Below are 27,600 nucleotides of genomic sequence, written 5' to 3'. Positions count from 1 at the left end.
AACCCTATCCTTGACCGGCCCACTGGACTTTAGCTGCTGGGCAGTATGGACAAACTCTTGATATGATCATACTTGGCTGCTTTTCATCCATTTTATTTCTCTTTTCTGAGTGATTGATTGCTATTTGTAAAGGAATCACATACTAGCATGGTGTCCTGCCTAGTTGTATCTAATGATCATGAGCAGGATTAATGTGAATCCCCATTCTTTGTACCCTTCTTACAGAGGACATTACTGCATACAGTTTTTCCCTTGTACAGTACAAGCGTGCTTACCTATCTGCTCACACTTGACCCTTTCGCTACGAGGCCGTGGATTCGCTACCGTAGCTCTATACGAGATTTGTCATCATCAGATATACTCACTCATTTATCCTATAATAAGCTACATTTCCATGTTTATTTTTTTTTACTACTGATTACAGAATAATTTTTTCCGAAGTTTGCTTTATTCTCCAAGGTATTTTACTCTAAACAACCAAAATGTTTTTCCATTAATTGGTGAGTGATTAGAGAATAATTTTGAAAAAAAGTCTTATGTAATTATCTCTAAATGATGGTGAAGCACTGTGATTTTGTGTAAAAAAACTTTATATTTTTTGAAGTGATTATTTTATTCTGTTATAATTTCATAATAAATAGCCGTCAAAAGATTTACAACTACTTTTTAGTAATAATGAACTTTACGTTGTACAGAGAGGTAATATTCTATAATTTATGATTATAAGGTACGGTAAAGCACTGCGATTAATGTGTAAATAACGTTATATATTCATTCAAGTGATTATGTTATTCCATAATAATTCCACGATAAATTGCCCTCTAAAGATATAAAACTTCTCGACAGTATTATTATTATTACTAGCCAAGCTACAACCCTAGTTGGAAAAGCAGGATGCTATAAGCCCAAGGGCTCCAACAGGGAAACAGCCAATTGAGGAAAGGAAATAAAGAAGTAAATTAAGTATGAGAAAAAATTAACAATAAATTATTTTAAAAACAGTAACATCATCAAAACAGATATGTCATATATAAAATATAAAAACACTTATATCAGCCTGTTCAACATAAAACATTTGCTGCAAGTTTGAAATTTTGAAGTTCTACTGATTCAATTACCCGATTAGGAAGATCATTCCACAACTTAGTTACAACCGGAATAAAACTAATTGAATACTGTGTAGTATTGAGCCTCATGATGAAGGCCTGGCTATTAGGATTAACTGCATGCCTAGTATTACGAACTGGATGGAACTGTCAAGGAAGATCTGAATGTAAAGGATGGTCCGAATCATGAAAAATCCCATGCAACATGCATAATGAACTAATTGAACGACGGTGCCAGAGATTAATATCTAGATCAGGAATAAGAAATTTAATACAATGTAAGTTCCTGTCCAACTAATTAAGATGAAAATCACCAGATGAAGACCAGACAGGAGAACAATATGCAAAATATGGTATAATGAAAGGATTAAAACACTTTTTCCTAATAGATTGATCACCGAAAATCTTAAAAGACATTCTCAATAAGCCAATCTTGTTCTGGGGAACCTACTCCCACTAATGAGCAAGTCTCCCTGTTTTAAAGGACGAAAAGATTTTAAATGAGCAAAAAAAAATAAAACATTTTAAAAGTACTTAGTATTTTACCTTGTTATACCAATCCGAGTCCTTTATCCCTTCTCTTTTTTTAAGTCTGAGGCTAAAAGTGCCTATTGTGTGACAGGCAGGTAGCCTTGGCTTTACCCCTCATTTCACCTGTTATTAACCAACTACCTTATTAACAATTCATCGATAGTTCCTGCGCCGCTGAAGACATATCCATATTCTAAAGGACCTTGGTTTGTTTAGCTAAGAAAAATATAAACTAATATTTAATTTTGTTATTTATTCTGTTTTTCATTCATTATTTATCATATGATATAATGTATTATGCCTTTATTAATATTAAATTATTTGATTCTTGCAAATTAATCACCTAAAGTTATACCTCTTCCAGTGATATTGACACAGCATCTGATTCGGAACCTGAAGGAGAAGTATCTATTAAAAATGGGATTACGCGGACTAAAGAAGGTAACTGAAATGTGTAATTGTTAATTAACTTGTACGGCTTTGATTAAGGTATGATGGTAATGACCTATTTCATTAGGTAATAGCTTGTTTCTCCACGTAAATTTTGAAAAACAAACCTGTTTGGCTAAGATATGATTGTTGAAAAACAATGAAAAAGGGTTATGCTTTATAAATGTAACTGAAGTTCATGGCTATCCTCATCCTATTTAAAAGCCAGACACTTCTAGAAGTATTGATATGGTTCATATCAATAAGGGAGTGGAAGCATAACTTTAAAAAGAAATAAGTAACTGTTCAATAGTTCCTATAGGTGTGTAACAGACTGATATACCAAATATTTGCTTAAATTCATATATGTAGTATCAGACTGATATACCAAATATTTGCTTAAAATCATATTCATAGTATTGAAATTTGCACATTGGCTTGGCGAAAATTTAGCGAAACAGTAGTGTGTTTTTACTCATATTCAAACTTTATATCCTTTAAAATGAATATCATTTTAGCAGCACTGGAAGGGGCATTGAATCATTGACAATATAGTTAGTAAGGACAGGTAGAGTGAGGGGAAGCCCCACCTGTTACAGAATAGACTCTTTGTTCTTTGGATGTAACTGGTATGGACGTACCATTGTGCTTCTTTCTTGACTGTTGAATCATTAATTATGCTCGTTTCTTTTCTTTGAGCACTTGCTTGTAAATAGAAGTGCACCAAAAGGTAAGCATGTGGTGAAATGGATTTTGTTCCTAGTGGAAAAACCATCGAAGGCCTGTGAGTTGTGTACCTTTGTGAGGGGGTTACTATAAGCACTCCCTCCCTCTCTTTGGAATGCGGGTCTTGTCATTTTGATCAGGAAGATGATGAATCAGCATCCTTTAAATAGAATTTTGCACCTCAACCACCTCTCCTAGTCAAAGGTCAAAAGTGGCAACAGTTTGATGTGCGTGGCTTCCACCTCACGTCAACTTTCGTTAGCAGCTACCTTATTAATGATTCATTGGGTGCTCCAGTGCTGCTTGAAACATGTTACTATTTATAGCAAGGAAAACTACACATTTCTTTTGTTAATTTGAAACCAAATGTAAAGGGTAATTTATTCTTCAAACAAGTAATTTGAAATGGACTTGTGCATTGCATTATATTTGCATATACTTATATTTCGTGCATTCATAGTAGTTGTTGTTATGACTAATGAATATGTGATCACGTTGCTCCTTAAGTAAGTTAATGTCATTTATTTCCATTCATCTTTAGCAATGTATAGTATTTCATTTTGCTCTCAGTAAATGGTATTTGTTGTGGCAACTGAAATTAGCTGTAAAATTTTTAGCAGTGAACTCATCTCGTTTGCTTCCTCCGCCTTACATTAGGCAGAGGAAGTATTACGAACTGGTGGACGATGTTCCATCCCTTCTAAATCTTGCAATTCTGGCGTTGACCCAGAATTTACCCTTGGGCAAGCTTCCCTCTATTGTTACACCTCGCTAAAAATTTTGCCCCTAGTTTCAGCTGTTGCTGAAATATATATCCATAGTAAAGAGGTTCAGGTTTGTATGGTTAGGAAAAATACAAATCTCCAAATTTGTCATTAAGTAAATGAAAATTTCTTATAACTGGCTGCAAATAATTTTTCATTATCTGTTCCTAGTATTGTTTTGCATTTTTGTTATCAGAGATTCAGTTATATTATTTTATCAGACAAGTGAGGAATGGATTTTTATTTATGTGGATATGTAGAGGGTACTGACTTTTAATTTAAGATAAAATGCATTACGGTAGTTAATATTTTACTTGTATATTAATGTGAATTTTAATTCCCCATTTAAGTTTGTTTTCTACTGTTTCAGAGAGGGAAAATGACAAAAGTCACCTCTTCAACTTTGAAGGGCTTCGTAAGAAAAGATACTGGTTGAAGGAAGTACTCGTTGATTCAGACAGTGATGATGATATTGATGATTCCGAGTTCACGCAGGAATACCTTGAAAACATGTTAAGAGAACACCGATTACGCAAGCATGACCAGTCACACTTCTACCAGAATGAAGATGTAAGTTTATTCTCCTGATCCTAATACATTTTTGCCAATGCTCTCTATGAAAATGTATTGGGAATATTTGTCATGTCAGTCTCTTTGATTTCCGTAAAACAATCATTCATTGGTTTCAACTTATATAGTGTTGTCTGGTAATCACAGGAAACAGAGATTAGCTTGCAGACATAATCAGCTAAATAAATAGGCCTCTTGATGCTATGTCACCAAACTGTTGCCCCTTACTTAATACAAAGTTTTGGTTGTGACAAAAACTTTCAGGTTGTTTCATTCATTATTCATTTTCTTTTTACAGTTTGTCTTCATTTTCATTTTTCTTTTCCTGTTGCTGTCTTTGGATTGCATAAGATCGAGTTATAATTCAAAAAAATATAAGTTTTTCATTCAAAGTTTTGTGTTGTATCTTATATTATTTTAATTTTTTTTTATTATAGTAGTAAGAACCATCCATTGTATGTTTTCCTCACTCATGCGTTGCTAACCAATACATGTTCCTGTCTGTCATATTCAGGTCTACTGTAATTAGAAATTCATCTACCCTTACCTCAGAAGGCCCATTATTTTAATCTTCTGCAATATTTGAGCTTTATACTACCTGCTAACTGGCTCCATTTATTTATGCTTGGGGTTGGTAATATACGGCATATTACTATCCTGTAACAAATAGGAAGAGAAAATATTTTTCCGTGTATTAACTAATATAATTAAATATTTTTGGACCTTGCTCCTTACAGGACATTTGATTACAACATTAAATTCTTATGTTATTACATTCAGTAATTTTCCCGAAATGGTTTTCTCTATTATGTATTCAGGCCGTTGTTTTGTTGTGCTAAAGACAATAGTCATTCCCTCCTAAAGTAGGATTTCTAATTACCACACCATTTTCTTTTTGTGCTTCTGTTATTATGTTTCTGTTAAATACAGTATGCTTATTTCATAGTATCCTTTTCAATACTTACAGAACCGAGGATACCTTTATTATAGTTCTGGCCTTTTGTCTCGTGTGGATAAGTTTCCCGAGCATCAACGTTTTATGGCTGGATCCAGACGTAAGAAAAATAAGGAAAAAAGAGAGAAAGAAAAGCTGAAGAAGATAAAGAAAGAAGAGGAGGAGGAGGAATTTGATGTAGACGTAAGTATGAAATGGTGTTTTTTAATTCAAAGTGTATGGCCATTTAAAAAAAAAATTATGTTTGAGACATTCAGCTGTTTAATGTACTGTACTTTATTTCATTCTCATTTATGGAAACTTATGGTTCATGACAATGATAATTAATGGATTGTTATTACAGTATATTAAAAAATACAGTAAAACTTAAAAGGTAATTTGTAAAGTACACTACTGTATTGTTAGATTTATGAAGCAGATGTTAGTGTAAAATCTTGTTTAACAGTGCATTACATTGTTTGTTTTTCCACTACATCCTGATTAATCATAATTTGTGTTATTTGTATATATCAAGTCCACGTTAAATCAAATTATATCCTCATTCTATTGTGTTGTGTCATGGTGTCCATAGCCTCTCCATGTCTCAAAATTGGCTTTTCTTTAAGAGTTTGTGATCTGTTCATTCTCCTAGTGAGATTAATCATGTTTTCATTTATGTATTTTCCAGTTTAGGCAATGTATTATTTCTTATGTAATATTTGTGACAAATTATTGGTTGTCCACTTGCAGAGTCCTTTGGCACAGAATGAGGACAGTTTACACAGTTTCCCTGATGATGCATCAGATGATCTTACCATTCCACTGAAGGGACGGAGCCGTGGGAGTAAAAAAGATAAAAAGCCAAAGAAGTTAGATGCTCAGGTTTGTCTTCATTATTTTTGTTTATGTTCTACAGGTTACACAGACTCCTCAGAACACACAAAGTAGATGATGGCAATTAAACCATCTTAATCTAACAGAAACTTGTTGAAGGATGACCTATTTCCTTAGTAAGAGAATTGACTTTCAGTTGTGTATTATAGATTGCAGTTGTTTTATTTTTAAATTCTTCTTATTGTTGTATGCTTGTATTATTTCCTTTCAGGCACTTGCTATGCGGCGACATAAGCTCTGGGTTTTAATGGCAAAGAAGGAAGTTGGTAGATGCCAGAAATCAAAGGCTTCACTGAGAAAGGAAGTTCTTCAAAACTGTAAAAGAATTGCAACTGGTTGTATGCGTGTTTGTCGACAAAAAGCCTTACAGGTACAGTACTTTGTGTGTGTTTTTTATTCTTAACCCTCTGTGATCCTAGCTGTGACATTGCTGTCAGACTCATGACGTCTGGCTAAGGGCAAACATTTTTTATGGGGAGTAATGAGGTCATGTGTCAACCTAATTAAGTTGGCGTTTCGTAGCATAACGAACAAAGGAATAAAGATAGAAAGAAAATGAAAATTGCATTAGAAAGCTGAATAAATTTTCTACATAGCACTCATGGTTACATCAATGGATAACATACAAGTGCGTCATAGGATCACCAGAGTGTTAAGAAGTATTTTATGATGTAAATACTGTACCATTATTTTGCTGGTAAAGGTAAGGTAAGGTAAAGGTGTCTGGTCTCAGTTCCAGTATCATCAGTATAGATGCTCACAAGAACGTCAGCCGGGTAAGCCTAACCCCCCACTGTGGTGCCCAGCCACATTAGTATCCTCCCTAGTAAACAGCTTAAACTCACGGTCCTGGCTGGGATCAATCTGCTGCCATGCTAATTCTAGGCGAGCACGTTACCACTGTACTACCCAGGAGGCTATATTGATTTTATATTTTTAGTTAAAATAATTTTAAAGGTTTTGACATCATGACTTTTTTTTATCCATAGAATAATCTATTGAATTTTGAACTTTTTATATAATCTACTACGTAGATATTAGGGTGAGAATATTTAATTTAATTTAAGAAAATCAATCAATTTTTCTTTTACTCTAATACTGTTAATTATAATTAGACTCATAAGACTGGTTCTTTTTTTTAACAGAAGGCTAATCAGAAACGCTTATTTAGGTGTGAAAGGAGTATTTTTTCCCCTTTTTCTTCATGAAATTATAAATTTCAGAGCCAGAAAAGTGTCAAGGATAAAGTGTGGATGTTGAAACGTCTAACAAGAACCATGCAGGCAGAGTGGAAAAAGTTTGACAGAATTCTAAAAGAACAGAATCGGAGAGCCGAAAGAGAAGCCGAAGAACAGAGGAAAATGGATAAGGAAATTTTGGAGGCAAGTGGGATACCTTTTGTTTTTATAACCTGCCTTTAACAAATATGATATGAATTTAAAATAAATATGTAGATACCATACAAATGGTATTTTTCATATATTTTGGCATTGTGGTATTCACAAGCTATTGCTTACTTGAAATTCAGAAGATGGATAGACATGAGGATTTAAATTTCCAAAACCTTAATTTTGTTGAGAAAAGTAGACGTATGATTTAAAGAAATATGAACTGAATTGGTCTAAGGAATAGTAAATATTTTACTTCCCTCACTTGAATTAATCATCCATTTGTTCATGTGAATATTATTGATTTCTTGTGACTTCTTAAAGGTTATAACTTCCTTTAATAATTTGAACTTTTTCCAAATTTGTATTTTTCACTTTATTGTTCCACCGTATCTATGGTTTTTCATTAAGTTCATTGATGTTTTTACACAACAAAATTGCTCGTAGCTTACTTTAAATCTATTTATTTCAGGTCAAGAGGCAGCAACGTAAAGTTAACTTCTTGATAACCTTGCCTGAGCTCTATGCTCATTTTATGAAGAACAAAATGGGATCTTCCTCTTTAGATGATGAAGATACAAATAATATTTTGAAACAGTTGGAAGATGATGGTCCCATGCCCTCTTCATCAGCTGATGATTATGATTGGTAAGTAGCAGTAATTTTATCTTCTTAATTTTCATGTTACAGTATTTTTATGGTACATTTTATTTATGGTTTTGTTTCATTTTGTTGATGTCGGCTACCCCCCAAAATTGGGGGAAGTCCCTTGGTATATGTATGTATGTATTTTATTAATTTGGAAAGAGATAAGCTATCAATGCCTCATCTCATTGAGTTTTGTAAGCTAATCTTTCAGTTCCGAAAAAGGGAAAGTCTTCATTTTAGCGTTTTTGGTATTTTAGAGATTTCCTGCTTCATTACTTAGACGAGATTTATATGGCATTGAAGGCTTGTTGACTAGACATGGGAGTCCAGCTGAGAATCATAATGTAGAATTCCAGCTGAAGTTCTTATTGTTAAAGATAACTTGAAATTCATATTGTGAGAGTATGTGATTAAAATTCTTAGTTAAGGAACCCAGTTTCAGTTCCAAGTGTAGGTATCCATTCTTAAGTCTAGTGTTGGAGCTGTTGAAATTCTGAATGTACTAGTCCAGAAGAAATGCAGATATCTGGTTAAAATAAAAAAAAAAAATCAAAGTCACTTTTCAGTCTTATGTACTTGAATCATGAAAGTCAGAAAGCAAGCTAGAATTTTGGGTAAGAGACTCAGTTGTTATGACAGTAAGGCCATAGTTAGAGGAAATACTGATAGGTGGATATCTGAATGTCAAATAAGAACAGACTGAACTGGTTTGGAGTATAGAAGGTGGATATTATATAGGAAAGAAGCAATTTTGGAATTTTACCACAAACAAGGATTGAAGTTGCATAATGTATTGTTGTAGGTATCAACGAGTGAAGTTGATAGCATATTGGGGTGAATAAGCTGCAACATAGGGTTATTTGATTATGATGAACTTTCCTTACATCTAAAAAGATTACCTTAGAATGTAAAGATTCATAGTTGATTTACAGTTGAAATATATTATAATTAAGGAATTTGTGAGGAGATACTTGTTCAGAAACTAAAAAAATTAGGTTTCAAATATTGAGTGACTTTGCATTTGATGGTAAGGGATGAGGAATAGTTCATCAGGAGATCTCCATATACAGAAAAGAAGGTAAAGACACGTTGGAATGCCAAGAAAGTCGTTAGAAAATAGAACATGAAAACTCAGCCCTGATGGGATTTCAGGAAGACAAATTACAGGATAGAGATAATGCATTGCATGTTTTGGTGAAGAGCTAAAAAAATTATGCTTTATGGAAATGAGTTCAGTTGAAAACCTCAGTGTAGAAGTTTGGTTGGAATTCAGGAAAGTCAGGAGATCCACTGAAATGTTAACGGTAATAGTCTAGTTGAAATTCTATATTTAGCATCCACTTGAATTTTGAATATAGAAGTTCAATTAGAATTCTAAACTTTAAAACTCCCTTTGAATGTAGGGAGTGTTATTGAAATCGAAGACAAAATCTAAATGTAAGAATATTATTGAAATTTTAAAAATAGGAATTCTCTTATAATTAAAGTTATAAAATTTCTGAGTCCCATCAAAATTCTAGAATTAGGATCAAGTTGAGAGTCTACATTTAGAAGTTTGGTTTAATTTTAAAAATTTTGGCGACCTGATTAAAATTTAAATGTGGGAGACCAGTTGGGATTTGTATATGAATTAAAACTATTGTAATATTAAAAGAATAACTTGCAAAGTTTAAGTTCAAGAGGGTTGGAAAATTCCTCTTAACATACTCTTCCATATGTACAGTATATGATATTCTTGTTCTAATAAGGTCAATATTTCTATTACAAAAATAAAAATTTCTGTATGACTTACTTTTGTTGTTGCTTTGAAAGAAGGTTTGTGGTTTTATAAAAGAAATTTCCAATACTGTATGTTCCCCCCCCTTTTTATATGTATGTATGTATGTTTCATAAATGTAAAATTTAGTTAGTTTAATATGCCTTTAGTTGTGAGCCCCAAAGTAATATTCAGTTGAATAAAAGAAAATAAATTTACAAATTATGTGAATCTGGTCTTTTATTATTTTATGAAGTCAATTTTAACTAGGTTGTAATTTACATCATGTTATTCATTTTTGCGATCATAGTTTTCTAGCATTTTAGTTTATATTTCAGTGAGGCTATGAAAGCTCAGGCTCTGAAGACGGCCCAAGAGGCGTATTCCAATCAGCAGGCGCGGATAAACCAGTTTTCAGGGGATCTGGACGAAGGCATATGCTTGGGTGTCGCTAGAGAAGCCAAAGAGCATCCCCAGCCTCGTATATTCAAGGGGATTCTGAAGAGTTACCAAATGAAGGGAATGAACTGGCTGGCTAATCTGTATTATTTTGTAAGTTATATCGTTTAAAATTCTTCTTATTAGAATCAGTAGAACTTCAAAAGTTCAAAGTTGCAGTAAATGTTTTTATGTTGAACAGGCTGACATAAGTCTTTCTATAGTTTATATATGTCATATCTGGTTTGACGTTGTTACTGTTTCTAGAATGATTTATTGTCAATTTGTTCTCATCATTTATTTATTTCCTTTCCTCACTGGGCTATTTTTCCCTGTTGGAGCCCTTGGGCTTATAGCGTCTTGCTTTTCCAACTAGGGTTGTAGCTTGGCTAGTAATAATAATAATAATGATAATAATAATAATAATAATAATAATAATAATAGTAATAATGATAATAATAGATTTAACTTAATAGCAAAATAGATTCATCAGAATGTTTTTAGTTAAGTGGGCTTGGTAGGATGGGATTTTCGGATTACTTACAGTGTTTTGAAATAGATTATTCTGTACAGTGACCCAAGACCAAATGGTTACTGAGAGTGCTTTTGAAATCTGGAAAAGTTCACCAGTCCAATATCATTAGGACCAGACAACTTGCAGTTTCCAGCCCTCTACTTTTTTTTTTTTCCATCAGACTATGTATATAACAAGAATTCATGCATATAGCTTTTAATAGAATTGGTATTCTATAATCTACATGTTGATTTTCTTCTCATTTTATCTCCCAACAATTTCATATTAATTTTTTCAAGTTTTCAGTACTAGCGTACAAGTGTGCACATGTACTAGATGCTTATTGAAATATCTCCATTCAGTAACAAAATACTTATACTGCGATAGAAACCAAGTAAAATCAATATTAAGTGTTCCTTTGTGTATTAATTGACTGCACGTAGGCAATGGGCAGTGAACTGATAGGGTATTAAGAGTTATACCTCCCAGGGGCAGCAAGTATTCGCGGTTTCTTATTCTTCGTGCATGTCTCTTGTTACTTAGCCCCCTGCAAAGAGCAAGAGTTGACTGTATGTTCATATGATTAGCTATTAGGAGGTTGTTGGAATCAGCTTCCTCACTCCCATATGTGGCCAGGAAGGATGAAATGTCCATGAAGAAAAGAACTTGAAGGGTTTGTTCTATGGAGCTTCCTCCTACCAATAAAGGAGTCTATCTTAAAAGATAAAAGGTTTGTTTATGCATAAGAACAAATAGACTGAACTTAATTTGTATTTTTCCTAGGTACAGTAGGGTCCCGAATTATGCGAGAATTTGGTCGATTAATGACCTCGTGTAAATGGAAAATCGCGAATTTCGAAACACACAACTAACAGAAATAATTCCATTGTGGCCATGGCAACCAGCAATTTGCCTATTCAAATGTGTTTACTACCCATTTCCAATACTTTCTTTGTACTATACTGTATTTCTTTATAATATCAAATTGTTTTTGTAAATAAATAAAACATTTAATATACTTTAAAGTTCTAATAACTTGAAAAATGGTTAAAATTATAACCAGGATAGGTGTAAACACCATATATTTCCCGTTACAACACAACCCAAAATACAGACAAATTTTAATGTTTGTCATATCTATTGTATAATACAACTGGTGAATAGCAAAACCATCACTCTATAGACTAGCTTGTTGTATGATTGAAAATCCAGAATTATCAAAATAAAGGCGATTTTATATCATGCGTTTCCTAAACACGCTAAAAAGCAGAATAGAAAACGACAACCAATGTTTTGTTTACGTTTAACTCTGATCACAACGAAGAAACAGACGCATTTATACATCTGTGTTTTTGAATTGACAGCAATTTTACCAAGTATAGATTATATGTTGAATTTGTTATTACCAATTTTCTAATTATTTTTTATTAGAACTTTCAAATAAATGAAATGAATGCCATTTATGAAATGTTTTTCTTTATGATGCCGCCTGAAACGGAAACCTTCCATTTGTTTACGCTCCATCTTCGATCATAATAAACAAACGAATGCATTAAACACACATGATCTAAGTCATAACTAATGATATTACAAACATTTAGTAAACATTATGTTATTACAAATATTTTACTTACCGTATCCATATAAATTCCTAAATTCGTAGCAAAGCTGGAAATTTTTTTTTCCTTATGCGTTTAATCCACAATAGCAAACTGCCGCTAATGACAGAGTGATAACTTACGATAATTCTAAACTGTTACGAAAGATAATTGTCCTTTCCATATCCAAAATACTTTTCCTAACTTCAGTTATAAGTCAACTTGTACCCACCTCAATTATGGATACATATGCAAAAAAGGTAAAAGAAGAAAGAACTAGGCCTATTTTTAAAGTCACCGAACAATTAGGTTACCGCTATAACGTTCGATGAGAGAGAGAGAGAGAGAGAGAGAGAGAGAGAGAGAGAGAGAGAGAGAGAGATGGTTTTAAAGTACTAAACAATAAATATGATAGGTTATAACACATTGGTGTTTATGTAATATTAACTGTATAGATGGTTTGAATAAGTTAAGAAATGGTGTAAACAATTCTTTGTTATTGTATTCGCGCGGAAGCTAGACATCAGCTGATGTGATCACAGCCAAAAGTAAAACAAAAATAAGTTAGCAATACTCGATTTTTAAAACACACCCGAAATTTAACAACATAAGTACATGTTTTATTATAGCGCAATTGACATTTAAAGAGTAAAAATTTTCTGGAATAGAATGGTGTTTCCTAAAAAATAGTGGTTTGCGGACGAAATCGGTTACCGTATTTTAAGCTATGATTGAAATGGATGAATACACGGTATAATTTTTTCGTTTTGTATTTAATTGACACTTCAAGAAAACCGATTTTGGTTTCTTCATCTATTTGTAAGTACTGTATTGTATAACGAGAGAGAGAGAGAGAGAGAGAGAGAGAGAGAGAGAGAGAGAGAGAGAGAGATATTATGACGCAGAAGGTTACAGACCTAGAACAGGGGAGGATGAAGGTGGGGGGAGTAATGAGATAGGCTGGGTGGACTCGCAGGGGAGACGGGGGAAGGGGGGATTTGGTTGCCAGTGGCTAAAAATAGATTCTGAAAGACGGTAAAGGGAAAAAACGAATCCCATCGAATAAAGAGAATAAGGAAAGGGAATAAGATCCAGAGGAATAATAGATATAATGGAATGAAAATGACTAGATGGTGTTAGTTGTGATAAGAATAATTTAGATATTTGAAATAAGAGTGTCTGAGGAGGTATAGAAGGAATTCGTGATAAATATAGAGGAATATCAAAGGATACAGTTAGTTTGCATTAAAGGGTTTGTTATCGTTTATCGGCAGTGAATAGCCTAAACTTCGGTAACGAGTCGTCAATATTTTGTCATATTTTAAACAGTATACATTTGATTTGCAAACATTGGTTTTGTAGAGTAGACGGTAAAATAAAATCTAGAGAGAGAGAGATTTCTGCCATCAAATCTCTCTCTCTCTCTCTCTCTCTCTCTCTCTCTCTCTCTCTCTCTCTAGATTTTATTTTACCGTCTACTCTACAAAACCAATGTTTGCAAATCAAATGTATAGCCTACTGTTTAAAATATGACAAAATATTGACGACTCGTTACCGAAGTTTAGGCTATTCACTGCCGATAAACGAACCCAGTCTACTCGTGAAAACCTTGAACGCCCAAAGGGAAAAATAAGGCTTTTAAATATACTGTACTAAACAAAAATAATGCTTTAATATACCATCATTAACACTACCATTACAATTATCGTAAGGTTGGAGAAAGATAAAGATTGCCGAGAACGTAACCACATTTCTGTTTACATTTTGTCAGCTGGACTCGCACAGTTAACAGTTGATTTCATTGTTGATGTGGAATTTTATCCTTAAATAGGCTATTCATTATGAAATTATGTTAATGAAATGTAATGTTAATATTGTTTTGTAACATTTATTATAAATCACCGTATTTAGGGCTACCAATATACTTAAAAAGACTATAGATTTGATACATTTTGTAGTGCTTGACTCGCGAACTTTGAACAGCCTCGTGGATACAGAAAATTTATTTTTGAAAAATAGCGATCGTGGAAAAGGGGAATCGTGTAATTCGAACACGCTTAATTCGGGACCCTACTGTATACTGTATAAACTGGAGTCTTTTAAATTAAATTTCCCATCCGACCGCCAATCTCAGGCCTAAACCTAAGGAGAAAAGTTACTTTTCTGTAACAGGCAGGTGGATGGAGCTTCCTCCTTTAGCCACCTCTCACAACCCACTGTACCTTATAAACCTTTTTAATGACCATTGCTGCTCAGATATCCTCTATTTTAGATTATTTTATAACTATTGATATATTTTATTTGGCAATGCATTGTGTCCTAACATGTCTTTAAGAAATATATTTTTGCACAACTACTCATTTTCCTTATATGTGTACCTTCAGTGTTTATAATAGCAGTCTCAAGCATATAACCTGCCAATTAGCAAAGATTTAAGATGGTAGTTTGTATGCAGAAGAGTAAAAAAAGTAAATAAAAGTAATAGGAAACTTCATGTATTAGTACTGTAATTATTTTATTTCCTATCGTATGAGAAGTTTTATTTAACAAATTGATTTTTACAGGGTATAAATGGAATTCTTGCTGATGAGATGGGTCTGGGTAAAACAGTACAGTCAGTGGCCTTCCTAGCTCACATATGTGAACAGTATGGTAAGTACAAGAACTTATTTTATCTTTTTTAACTCATTCTTGATGGCTCTTTTCTCCTACATAATTACAAACTATCGTTAACACCAACTTTGCAGTATGCTGACTTACACAATATGTGGAAATCATCTCCCTGTTAAAGGACTTTGGTTTGTATAACTAGCAAAAACTACAAATAAGTTTAAAATTAGTTATTATTTCCCATGGTTTGACTTTTTTTGTGAAAATTATGCACATTAAAAACATTTATCTAATGAATTTTGGGTATTAAAGTATGTCATTTTATTATAAAACTTCTATTTTTGCAGGTGTCTGCACCCCTCTAGGTCCTAGTAATGTGAATAAAAGAGATTTTATTCTATATGATTGATAAGTTTGAATGAAAAATTAGCTTTATCATTTTAAAAGCAAAGGATTAAGAACATCTAGATTTTTTGAAAATAATTCCAATATCAAATTTATTTTAGGCTTTTAGTTCCTGTAATATTTGTGATTTAACTCACTAACTTTCCATTAAGAATTTTTTACATGTAATGGTTTTGCACAGGTAATGTAATAGTTGTTGATACAAATACTGCCAGCTTTTAATACTTAAATATATATTAATATATTTTTTTACAGATACCTGGGGACCTTTTCTTATCATTACTCCAGCATCAACACTTCACAACTGGACTGGAGAGATTGCAAGATTTGTACCATGTTTCCAGGTTAGTGAAAGTGTATATATTTTGCTCCATGACATAGGTTGGGTATGGGATGTGAAAGAATGAGTAAAAGTTAAAACTGCAGTTGTGTGAGGGAAAGTCTTTCTGACCCATCTGTAGCACAATAACCACTTTTGTCATTGGCGGAAACTTCTACCGGTGTACCATTGTGCTGCTCTCTTGAATGTGGGATCTTCTTACTTTTGTTTGTGATAAGTGTTGGTGTGCTTTTTTGAGTGCTCTCACTTGTAAGGTGAAGCTCACAGAAGGGTAGTACGTGGTGGAGGGAATATTGTTCCTATGTGGTTACAAAACTTTTGAAGCCAAAATGTGTTATGCACCATTTGTTAAGAGGTGATTGTAAGCAGCCCTCCCTCCCACCATGGCGTTTTGTTCATGCTTTTCCGATTAAGAAGATTATATACTTGAGTGTATTTTGTCTTGATCCGTGGTAGTTCCTCTGTCTGAGGCTGGTTAGCCCGGGGAGAGTTACCCAATATGGATGACTTCTTTGTGATAGCAAGGAAGAAATGTTGATAAGGGGGAAGTAGAAGTTTGCTCTTTCACTTGCTCCTTTGGCAACTTCACCCTCCTTTTTCTTTATAGATCAGTTCTTCCTTGAGAAGACAACAAAGAAGATATTCATGTGGGAAAGCCTTTTGCTAAAGTTCCTTCAGGAGAGAGTAACCGCTCTGTGCATCAGCTGGCACCTGCAGGGCTGGGGAATGATCATGAGTCTGGTGTGACAGACACTGCAGTTTCAGGTGACATGTCCTACCAGGACTGATCTCCAGCACTGTATGGTAGACGAACAATTTTATTGTTCACCCTACGCCTTGTGCTTAATGGAGCGTAGCTGAGGGAACTCGCACGCTGGTTAATACCTTCGGATAGGTTAGTGATTGTCGACTTGGTGTAATGGCTACAGTTGTTGATTTCTGACTTGGTGTGAAGTTTTCTCACGGATTGGTACCTTCTTGGTCAGTTAGCAAGGTGAGACTGTTGCATCCATGACTGCTGTTTTCACCTTTATCAGGTGATCAGTTCTTATGAACCAAGCACCAACTCTTAGGCAATTGATGGTAACTATATGTTGTCCTGTGAAGCTATCCTCTTCCTTCTCTTTCCATTCTGATTTTGACAATTCTTCTTAGTTGTAATGTAAGTATTCCAGCAAGGTTGATTGCAAGAAGTCCCTTGTGGCTGTACCGGTCCAAGGTGATCACACAAACTGACAGCTGATTGGTCCTGTACTAAGCTGATTGCCTTCTGGCCCATCACTGATACTTTACTACCTGTCTTGTTCCCCTCAAGGGGATGCCGCAGCCATATCCATCAGACATAGGTTGGTCATCGGGTGCTGGTGATCTATGCAATGGAGCTCCTTTCTTGCAGACAGTGTATGCCAGGAAACAACTATTTCATTCCCCTGATATAGAGAAGGATGCTTTAGTATCTTCCTAAATTTTTCATTAGATGTGCCTGGTTTGACACTGCCAACAATATTTCCCTTTTAGATTTTCTTCGTGCTGGTACTGGCCTCCTTTTAAGCCAGTACTTGCTTAGACACCAATAACGTCTACATTCTGATGAGTAGCTGTTAGGAATTTTTGAGTCATCTTCCTCGCTACTATATTGAACAAGGGATTACATGTCCAGGAAGGAAAAGAGCCTTCCATTTTAATTCTATGGGACTTTCACTCACTAATGAGTTTCTATTTTAAAGTACTATAGGTTTGTATTATTATTATTATTATTATTATTAAATGCTAAGCTACAACCCTAGTTGGAAAAGCAGGATGCTATAAGCCCAGGGGCCCCAACAGGGAAAATAGCTCAGTGAGGAAAGGAAACAAGGAAAAATAAAATATTTTAAGAATAGTAACAACATTTAAATAAATATTTCCTATATAAACAATAAAAACTTCAACAAAACAAGAGAAAGAGAAACTAGATACAACAGTGTGCCTGAGTGTACCCTCAAGCAAGAGAACTCTAACCCAAGACAGTGGAAGGCCATGGTACAGAGGCTATAGCACTACCCAAGACTAGAGAACAATGGTTTGATTTTGGAGTGTCCTTCTCCTAGAAGAGCTGCTTACCATACACGTATGAACATGTAACAGATTTTAAAGGTAATTATTATTTTTCTAGCAATGCAAACCTAAGTCCTTTTAAGTTAAATTTCCCACCTCAACCACCACTCTCAGTGCTAGGCATAAAGACAAAATTGGCTATTCTGTGACAGCCTGATTGGCGGAGCTTCCCTCTCTATACACCTGTCATTACCAACTACCTTGTTAATGATTCAATGGTCGTTCTGGTACTGCTGAAGACATCCTTATTTTAAAGGATTCTGGTTTGTGTAGCTAGGAAAAATACAAACTACCTTGAAAAAAATTATTTTACATAGCAGTCTCAGCTGCATATTGTACTTATGGAGGGAGGAGTGTTGAGAGAATAAGTAAAGGCTAGGACTGCAATGAATGAATAACTTGGTTTTATTTCTACAATATATGTAAATATTTGGTCACCAATATGGTTTTCTATTTTAGGTCGTTCCTTACTGGGGCAATCCTGAAGAACGAAAAAATCTTCGGAAATTTTTTGACGGAAAGAATTTAGGCACACGTGAAGCTTCATTCCATGTAGTAGTTACAAGTTACCAGATTGTTATTCAAGATTTCAAGTTTTTGAATCGGTTGAAGTGGAATTACATGGTCCTAGATGAAGCTCAAGCCATCAAAAGTATAAACAGGTAAGAATGTTGATTTTATTGGTTTCCCATAGTGGGTAGATGTATAAAATTTTTATACATTAGTTCTATTTATTTTACTTTTTCCTTTTTGCGTTTGCAATATTTTAAGAAGAAACTTTTATGGAAATTGAAGATTTGTTATGAAATGAATATGATAGCGGTTTGCTGTGTGGCACACTAGGCCATGGGATGATCTCTATTAAAGAGAGGGAGGAGGGCCGTAGTCGTCGTACTTGTCGCTAAGCCTGGCGTGACAAGTGAAAGCTAACTTGAAAAGTATTTTATTTACAGTCAGAGATGGAAGCTTTTACTGGGCTTCAGTTGCCGGAATCGACTTCTCCTTTCGGGTACTCCAATTCAGAACAGCATGGCAGAGTTATGGGCCCTTCTTCATTTCATTATGCCCTCACTGTTTGACTCCCACTTGTGGTTTAATGAGTGGTTCAGCAAAGATATTGAAGGGCATGTAGAAAACAAAACGCATGTGGATGAAAGTAAGTCTATACTTGTGTTTATAACCGATGCCAATGTAGCTTAGTTTCTTATTGCTAAATGTTCCTTTGTCTACAAATATATATTGTAATTGCTCCATATAAATTTACAATCTTTGTTGTGATTTCTAAAGATCTGTAGGCACAGCTATTTTTTAAGTCAATGTTGTACAGTACTTGAAATCTCTTTTGATCTGGCCTACAGGTCTAGTTGGGATACATTGCCGCCACAACCAACACACCTCATTATACTGCTCTATTAGAAAACATCTCAATTTTTGTCGTCATGCATAATTGTACAGTACTGTACCTCATGAAAAATATGCGACCATTGCTAATCTGGTGCAAATGCAAGCAAAATGCTGCCATGGAAGCTGAATTTCTTGATTAACTAAATCTAGGATACTTTCTGTAGAATACTCATCAACAGTCATAGCCTCAATAAATTAAAGTTGTATAGGAATGAAGATCAAGTTTCTCTTTATTCTGTTTACTTTCCTAAGGACAGTGAGTGATAATGCCATCTTGTTTAAAGGAGGAACTTTTATGTCTGCTATCAGACATCTGCATTCGCCCACGATACCCTTATAATTCTTATTGCTTGTGCTTTTTGTGTCTTTAATATTCACTTTCACTTGCATTTCTGTCATTATTTGTGTGTTATGGATAGCAAGCAATATTATGCTTGCTAAATACTGTATGAACTATCATACATGGGAGAAGTATACAGTTTAAGGTATAGCTTGGTGTGGCTGAGATAAGTTCTAAAGTAGATTGAATTAGGCATAATATGATTCATGTGTTTATTGAAAACTTTGTTTCTGTATGATAAAAAAACTGCTTTTCATGTGAGGAATTTAATGTATAAGTAGTTCATTTATTTTCAGCACATATGTTTAAGATTTAAAATCACTCTACTTGGTAATAATTTACCTGGAAAATGAATGTTAAATTATTTTGTCGACAACTTGTTTACAGTAGCGTCTATTTTGTTTTAACTATTAAAATTACAATTATTTCTTTTATATTACAGAACATTTAAATCGACTTCATATGATCTTGAAGCCTTTCATGTTGCGGAGAGTGAAGACAGAAGTAGAAAATGAACTTACAGATAAAATAGAGGTAAAAATTTTTTTGTCTATGTATAATTTTTTTTTTTATTATTTGATTTTGTAAGTCATAGTTTTGCTCATCTTTGGTTACGTCTGCCTGGAAATTAATGCTCCAGAGTAATTAGTGAAAGCATGGAACACTCAACCATAATTTGGTCCAGTCTCTATTTTTCCCTGATTTGCAAATTCTTTGAGTACATTTATTAAACTGTGTTACCTCTATAGAATTACTTGGAGAGTGAGATGTACTGGTCAGTAATCATTCCTACTTGTGTGTACCAACTCCAGTACTGTCTACCCTTTGTCTCATCCGTTCTCTTTGGTCTTTTCCCACTTAGTATTTCAACTTCATTTAAGAACAAAACCTTAGGTCTGTTGCAGCATGTGTCGTAATAAAATTGTGCTCAACACTCCTTTATAAGAGTACAAGATATGTAGTGATAAACTGTGTTGATTTTTGCTTCATTACTAAAGCTGAGGAATTTTCCAGATCATGATGTACTGCCCTTTGACACTGCGGCAGAAGTTTTTGTACAATGGTTTGAAAAATAAGATTAGTATTGACGAATTGTTAAGGTCGTCAATGGGCTCATCATCACAGCAGTCTTCTGTTACTTCATCTCTGATGAACCTAGTCATGCAATTTAGGAAGGTAAGTAAAATCTTCTGGCTATAAGAACTTGTTTTTTAATGATTTCAGTCTGAGGGAATTTTTTTCATTTTATTTCATGATGGTGTATTATTATTATTATTACTATCCAAGCTACAACCCTAGTTGGAAAAGCAAGATGCTATAAGCCCAGGGGCTCCAACAGGGAAAAATAGCCCAGTGAGGAAAGGAAATAAGGAAATAAATAAATGAAGAGAACAAATTAACAATAAATCATTCTAAAATAAGTAACAACGTCAAAACAGACATGTCACATATAAACTATTAACAACATCAAAAACAAATATGTCATGTTGAAAGCTGAAAGTTATGTATGCTTACCATCATTTTATTCAGAAACATTGGTGGCTCCTTGTTGGCTGCACACAGAGTGGTTTTCAAATAATAATTAGTACTTGCGAGGCTACAACCCTAGTTGAAGGCCCTCTAGATTGTCTATTTTAGGTTCCAAGAGAGTCTACTAATAATCTTTAGTGAAATCAATCGAATGTTTCTTTTAATTGATGTCAGTAAAGAGACTTATCAGTAACTAAAACTAGTTTGGATAACATTATTAAATTTTTGTTGAACTTTTCAGCTATCAATGGTTGTAGGTCGATACTTAATACGGTACTCAAACATTTAGGATTGGATTTATCAGTTTTTGGATTTATTACAGATGTATTTATGTCCATTGTTATTAAAAAACCTCCAGTAGTCAAAGATATTTTTGGAATCTTGATTTATTGTTACATATTTTAAAAGATTCTGATTTCATCTCTGAACTTCTATTGGAGATCTCATGGTTAAAACTTTTTCTTTTGACATTAGCATTGGCTAAACCTATTAGTGAACTCCAAGCTCTTTAGTATAAGATAATCTTATTGCTTTTGCCTTCTTTCAGAACTTAGAAGGATTTTAAGACAAAATTTTACCACTTCCAAATTCTCTCTAGAAAATGAAGTCACAATTACATCAGGGAGTAGATTAACAAACATTACAAACATTAAGGTTATTGTTATTGTTACTTGCTAAGCTATAACCCTATTATTATTATTATTATTATTATTATTATTATTATTATTATTATTATTATTATTATTACTTGATAAGCTACAACCCTAGTTGGAAAAGCAGGATGCCATAAGCCCAGAGGGTTGGAAAAGCAGGATGCTATAAGGCCAAGGGCCCCAATAGGGAAAATAGCCCAGTGAGGAAAGGAAACGAGGAAAAATTTAATATTTTAAGAACATTAACATTAAAATAAATATTTCCTATATGAACTATAAAAACTTTAACAAAACAAGAGCAAGAAAAATTAGATAGGTTAGTGTGCCCAAGTGTACCCTCAAACAATAGAACTCTAACCCAAGACTGAAAGACCATGGTACAGAGGTTATTGCACTACCCAAGACTAGAGAATAATGGTTTGATTTTGGAGTGTCCTCCTAGAAGAGCTGCTTACCATAGCTAAAGAGCCTCATCTACCCTTACCTAGAGGAAAGTAGCCACTGACCAATTACAGTGCAGTAATTAACCCCTTGGGCGAAGAAGAACTGTTTGGTAATCTCAGTGTTGTCAAGTGCATGAGGACAGATGAGAATCTGTAGAGAATAGGCCAGACTATTCGGTGTATGTGTAGGTAAAGAAAAAGAACCGTAACCAGAGAGAAGGATCCAGTGTACTGTAGTACTGTCTGGCCAGTCAAAGGACCCCATAACTCTCTATCGGTAGTATCTCAACGGGCGGCTGGTGCAAATTGTAACTAATTTGTTTTCTGGTGTTAGGTTTACAAATTATCCATAGTTCAAAATATGCTATAATTTTCTGGTTAACCCCAAAGTCCCAAGCCTTTTTAAATTACTTGACACTCAAGCTTCAGGTTCTATTTTTAGGCATTTAATTAACTCATTTTAGCACAAAAACTGTACAAGACAAGACAAGAACATTTATTATCACATAGCTTACTGAATTTTATTTCCATTGATATATATTATTAGTTTCCATATGTATAAATAAGAATTAAAGAGAATAAACATGTCATTCCTGGACGTAAATTACATAAGACGGCGCTGAAGTGAGTAGAAATAGTGAAATAAATTACATCCAATGCCACTCAATGTATTCAAAGAATAGTCATGGAGCCTCATGAGGAGTTGCATCAAAGTCAGATGAAACACTTGAAAGTGAGAGGTCATGTTATAAGAAGGATAGCTACATCGTTGAAGTATTGTGGGTATCTTTCTTTGTTGTGGCCTGATTGGTAACGTCTCTGCCTGGTGTTTGCCAGTCGGGGGTTCGAGTCCCGCTCAGTCTCGTTAGTGCCATTAGAGTCTACAACCTAACCATCCTTGTGAGCTAAGGTTGGGGGAGCCTATAGGTCTATCTGTTGAGTCATCAGCAGCCATTTGCCTGGCCCTCCCTGGTCCTAGCTTGGATGGAGAGGGGGCTTGGGCGCTGATCATATAAAATATGGTCAGTCTCTAGGGCATTGTCCTGCTTGCTAGGGCAATGTCACTGTCCCTTGCCTCTGCCATAGTAGGTTGGCCAGGGCACCAGCCGCCCGTTGAGATACTACCACTAGAGAGGTATTGGATCCTTTGACTGGCCAGACAGTAATGCATTGGATCCCTCTCTCTGGTAACGGCTTATTTTTTCTTTGCCTACACTTACACAGAATAGTTTGGCCTATTCTTTACATATTCTCGTCTTTCCTCATACACCTGACAACAATGAGATACTTAACACTTCTTCACCCAAGGGGTTAATTACTGTACTGCAATTTGCTCAGTGTACTTTCCTCTTGGTAAGGGTAGAAGAGACTCTTTAGCTGTGGTAAGCAGCTCTTCTAGGAGAAGGACACTCCAATATTAAACCACTGTTCTCTAGTCTTGGGTAGTGCCATAGCCTCTGTACCATGGTCTTCCACTGTCTTGGGTTGGAGTTCTCTTGCTTGAGGGTACACTCAGGCACACTATTCTATCTTATTTTTTTTTTTCTTCCTCTTGTTTTTTTGAAATGGTGTGTTGGGCAGGCTTAATAGAAGGGCCATGGATGCCTGGTGGTTTATCAAGAGGTTGTCTTTTCCTTTTTCTGATTCTTTTTCTTCTCAAAACCATCCTTACTGTCCTCCCTTCAGTTGAAGTGGCTATCCTGGAGGGTATTTAGCCTTGCATGGTGTATCGGCTCCTCCATATTGACCAGTTTTTCCGACTTTTTACTATAGTCTATGGGTATCATCAATCACTTTGTTTATAATTCTGTACGTATTGTTTTTGTTATAATTCTTGTTAATCTAGTTTTTAAGTATGATGTCTCTTTTTTTATTTCTATTAATTCTTATGCTGTCTGGAGACATTGAGCGAAATCCGGGACCAGTACGTCCTAGATTTCGTCAATGTCGTCTTCTGTATTGCAATATTCGTGGTCTTCATGCAAATATCCAAGACCTTTCAGTTGCGTCCAGACAGTATGATATTCTTTTGTGCTCAGAAACTTTGGTTTCTAATATGAGGCACTCATCTGAGCTCCTTATAACTGGTTTTAAGAAGCCAATAATGTTGAAACGTGATGCCATCCCTAGGGCCAGGGGAATGGCGGTGTATATTAGGACCGAGTACCCTGCTTCTCATAAGTCCTGCTATCAATGTGGATATCATGAGATTCAGGTAATAAAAGTTTGTGGCAGGCATAACAACTTTTATTTATGTTCGATCTACCGGAATCCAGACATGGATGATTCTATCTTCGATTGTCTTCTTACCATTATGGCTAAGATACAAGAAGATGATAGAAAGGCTTCTTTTGTATTTGTTGGTGATTTTAATGCTCACCATAGGGAGTGGTTAAGTTCTATCTCTCCTACCGATCGCCATGGCTTAAGAGCTTTAGACTTTGCCTCTGAATCAGGCTGTGAGCAAATCATAAATGAAGCTACTCACAGGTCTGGTAATTGCTTGGACCTCGTATACACTGACTCCCCTGGCGTTATAACTGGTAAGGTTGGTTCTCCAGTCGGGACATCTGATCATGCCTTGATTTCATTATTAGTGAAGACTGAGCAGCCTATCCCTGATATATCATATTCTTGTAAAATTTATATGAAATCCCAAGCAGACTGGAATGGGATTTTACATGATCTTTTGTGCTTGAATTGGTCACAATTATATAATAGTGTAGATCCTGTTGTCCCTTTGAATGAGAATCTAGTCAACATAATTGATAGGCGTATCCCTTCTCGTGTGCTAAGGTACCGAGTGAAGGACAAACCGTGGTTCAATGATGATTGTAGACGTGCTTTTTTGGAGAAGCAGGAGGCCTATCAACTTTGGAAGGGTAACAGATCAGATTTGACCTGGAACAACTATACTCAGCTTCGAGCTTTTGCTCAGAGAGTTTATGCCTCAACTGAAAAGGAGTACAATTTAACAATAAAAGAAACACTTTCTGGTACAACTCAGGAACATAAATGGTGGTCTACCCTTAAATCTGCACTCTTTGGTGTAGATGCAACAGTTCCTCCTTTACTTAAACCAGATGGCTCCGTCACTCACTGTCCAAAGGAAAAGGCAACCCTTTTGGCTGATGTTTTTGACAGTAAACAGAGTAATGAAAAACTTGAACTTCCTCATTCCTGTTTTCCTGAGGCTAAACTAACTAGTTTAGCTTTTCGATCTCGTGAGATTAAAGCTCTGTTGATGGACCTTGATGCTTATGGAGGTGTAGACCCAAATGGTATTTTTCCTTTGTTTTTTATAAAGACAGCAGATTTCTTAGCTCCAAAGTTATCTGTTATTTTGCGCAAGTTAGCAAGAAGAGGAGCTTTTAGCACTAGTTGGAGAATTGGTAATGTTACTCCTCTATGTAAATGTGTTTGTGGTAGCTCAAGTCCCACTGATTACCGCCCAATTTCCATAACTCCCATATTATCTAAAGTTTTTGAACGTCTTCTGGCAAAACGTCTTAATAGGTTTGCTGAAGGTAATCATCTATTCCCTAGTTTGCAATTTGGTTTTCGTAAAGGCCTTGGAGCATGTGATGCCCTTCTTACAATCTCCAATGCTGTACAGAAATCCCTTGATTGTGGTCGGGAAGTTCGTATGATTGGCCTTGATTTTAGTGCTGCCTTTGACCGTGTTAATCATGAGGCCCTTGTTTTCAAACTGAAACAGTTGGGAGTGGGTGGGTCGTTTCTTAGCATTATTATTGATTTTTTAAGTAATAGATCTCAAAGAGTTGTTGTTGATGGGCACCATAGTGATTATAGGAATGTGATATCCGGTGTTCCACAGGGTAGTGTTCTTGGCCCATTACTTTTTATACTATATACACATGACATGTGGTTTGGCCTAGAAAACAAGCTTGTTGCATATGCAGATGATGCTACTCTCTTTGCATCAATTCCATCCCCTGAATGTAGATCTAGGGTTGGTGAATCCCTTAATAGAGATTTAGCTAGAATTAGTGCATGGTGCAAATTATGGGGTATGAAGTTGAATCCTAACAAAACTCAAAGTATGATTGTAAGTAGGTCAAGGACGGTGGTTCCTCAACATCCGGATCTCAGTATTGATAATGTTTCTTTATATATGTATGACTCTTTCAAAATTTTAGGTGTGATTCTCGACAGTAAATTTACTTTTGAGAAACATATAAGGTCTGTGTCTTCTTCAATTTCACAAAAAATAGGCTTATTGAGAAAGTCTTTCAAGATTTTCGGTGATCAATCTATTCTGAAGAAGTGTTTTAATTCTTTCATTCTACCTTGTTTTGAGTATTGTTCTCCTGTCTGGTCTTCAGCTGCTGATTCTCATCTTAATTTGTTGGACAGAAACTTACGGTCTATTAAATTTATTATTCCTGATCTAGATATTAATCTTTGGCACCGTCGTTCAATTAGTTCATTATGCATGTTGCATAAGATTTTTCACAACTCTGACCATCCTTTACATTCAGATCTCCCTGGACAATTATATCCTGTTCGTAATACTAGGCAGGCAGTTAATTTTAATAGCCAGGCCTTCTCCATCACGAGGCTCAATACTACGCAGTACTCTAGAAGTTTTATTCCATCTGTGACCAAGTTGTGGAATGATCTTCCTAATCGGGTGGTTGAATCAGTAGAACTTCAAAAGTTCAAAGTTGGAGCAAATGCTTTTTTGTTGACCAGGCGGACATAGTCTTTTTATAGTTTATTTATGACATATTTGTTTTTGATGTTGTTGATAGTTTATTATATGACATGTCTGTTTTGACGTTGTTTCTTATTTTAGAATGATTTATTGTTAATTTGTTCTCTTCATTTATTTATTTCCTTATTTCCTTTCCTCACTGGGCTATTTTTCCCTGTTGGAGCCCCTGGGCTTATAGCATCTTGCTTTTCCAACTAGGGTTGTAGCTTGGATAGTAATAATAATAATAATGAGCGACCTTTGAACCTTTGAAAGAGCTCAGGTGACAGCTCAGTGCATAACAAGTCATTACTGTATTTGTTAAACATTATCTTGAAGAATTCTGGTTCTACTATACTGTATTATCAACATCGCTGGGGTGTGGTTAATAAAAGTTTGGTCTTCTTTTAGTTTATTAATGGGTGTAACTGGTCTGGGGTTTTTAGGTTCCCTATTTGGTATACAGTATTGTACAAGGTGTTGGGTAAAGTAGATACCACATATTACTGTGTAAACTGCGACCCCCTGTAAAGGTTGAACCCCCAAATTTCTTTAAAAAAAAGCATTTTTGTCTTATCTGTGTAATGGGCGAATAGTAATTTCAAGGCCAGCCTAATGTTACCACACTTTTATTACACACTTTTATTATAAATCTTACCACACATAAAATCTTTATTATTGTTTATGTTATATATTTATGTTTTTAGTTTATAAAATTAGCTGCATTTTTGTTTAAGAAGGTATAAAACTAATACAATTCGTGAG

At 34.8% G+C, this 27,600-nt stretch overlaps 1 protein-coding gene across 2 annotated transcripts in view; it reads left to right on the top strand.

The window, feature by feature from the left end:
• Ino80 (chromatin-remodeling ATPase INO80) overlaps positions 1–27,600 on the top strand; it is a 58,124-nt gene that overhangs the window by 5,594 nt on the left and 24,930 nt on the right. For both annotated transcript variants that reach the window (XM_068393111.1, XM_068393110.1), the window contains exons 3-16: positions 2,002–2,078; positions 3,927–4,126; positions 5,094–5,264; positions 5,811–5,942; positions 6,166–6,324; positions 7,178–7,336; positions 7,815–7,990; positions 10,085–10,298; positions 14,861–14,948; positions 15,567–15,655; positions 18,208–18,410; positions 18,702–18,904; positions 19,935–20,026; positions 20,507–20,668. In XM_068393111.1, the coding sequence (XP_068249212.1) occupies positions 2,002–2,078; positions 3,927–4,126; positions 5,094–5,264; positions 5,811–5,942; positions 6,166–6,324; positions 7,178–7,336; positions 7,815–7,990; positions 10,085–10,298; positions 14,861–14,948; positions 15,567–15,655; positions 18,208–18,410; positions 18,702–18,904; positions 19,935–20,026; positions 20,507–20,668 (2,125 nt within the window). The remainder of the gene's footprint in view (positions 1–2,001; positions 2,079–3,926; positions 4,127–5,093; positions 5,265–5,810; positions 5,943–6,165; positions 6,325–7,177; positions 7,337–7,814; positions 7,991–10,084; positions 10,299–14,860; positions 14,949–15,566; positions 15,656–18,207; positions 18,411–18,701; positions 18,905–19,934; positions 20,027–20,506; positions 20,669–27,600) is intronic.

This window comes from Palaemon carinicauda, chromosome 19 (genome assembly GCF_036898095.1).
Source record: "Palaemon carinicauda isolate YSFRI2023 chromosome 19, ASM3689809v2, whole genome shotgun sequence".
Lineage (NCBI taxonomy): Eukaryota > Metazoa > Arthropoda > Malacostraca > Decapoda > Palaemonidae > Palaemon > Palaemon carinicauda.
This window is presented reverse-complemented; position numbering and strand designations above follow the sequence as displayed.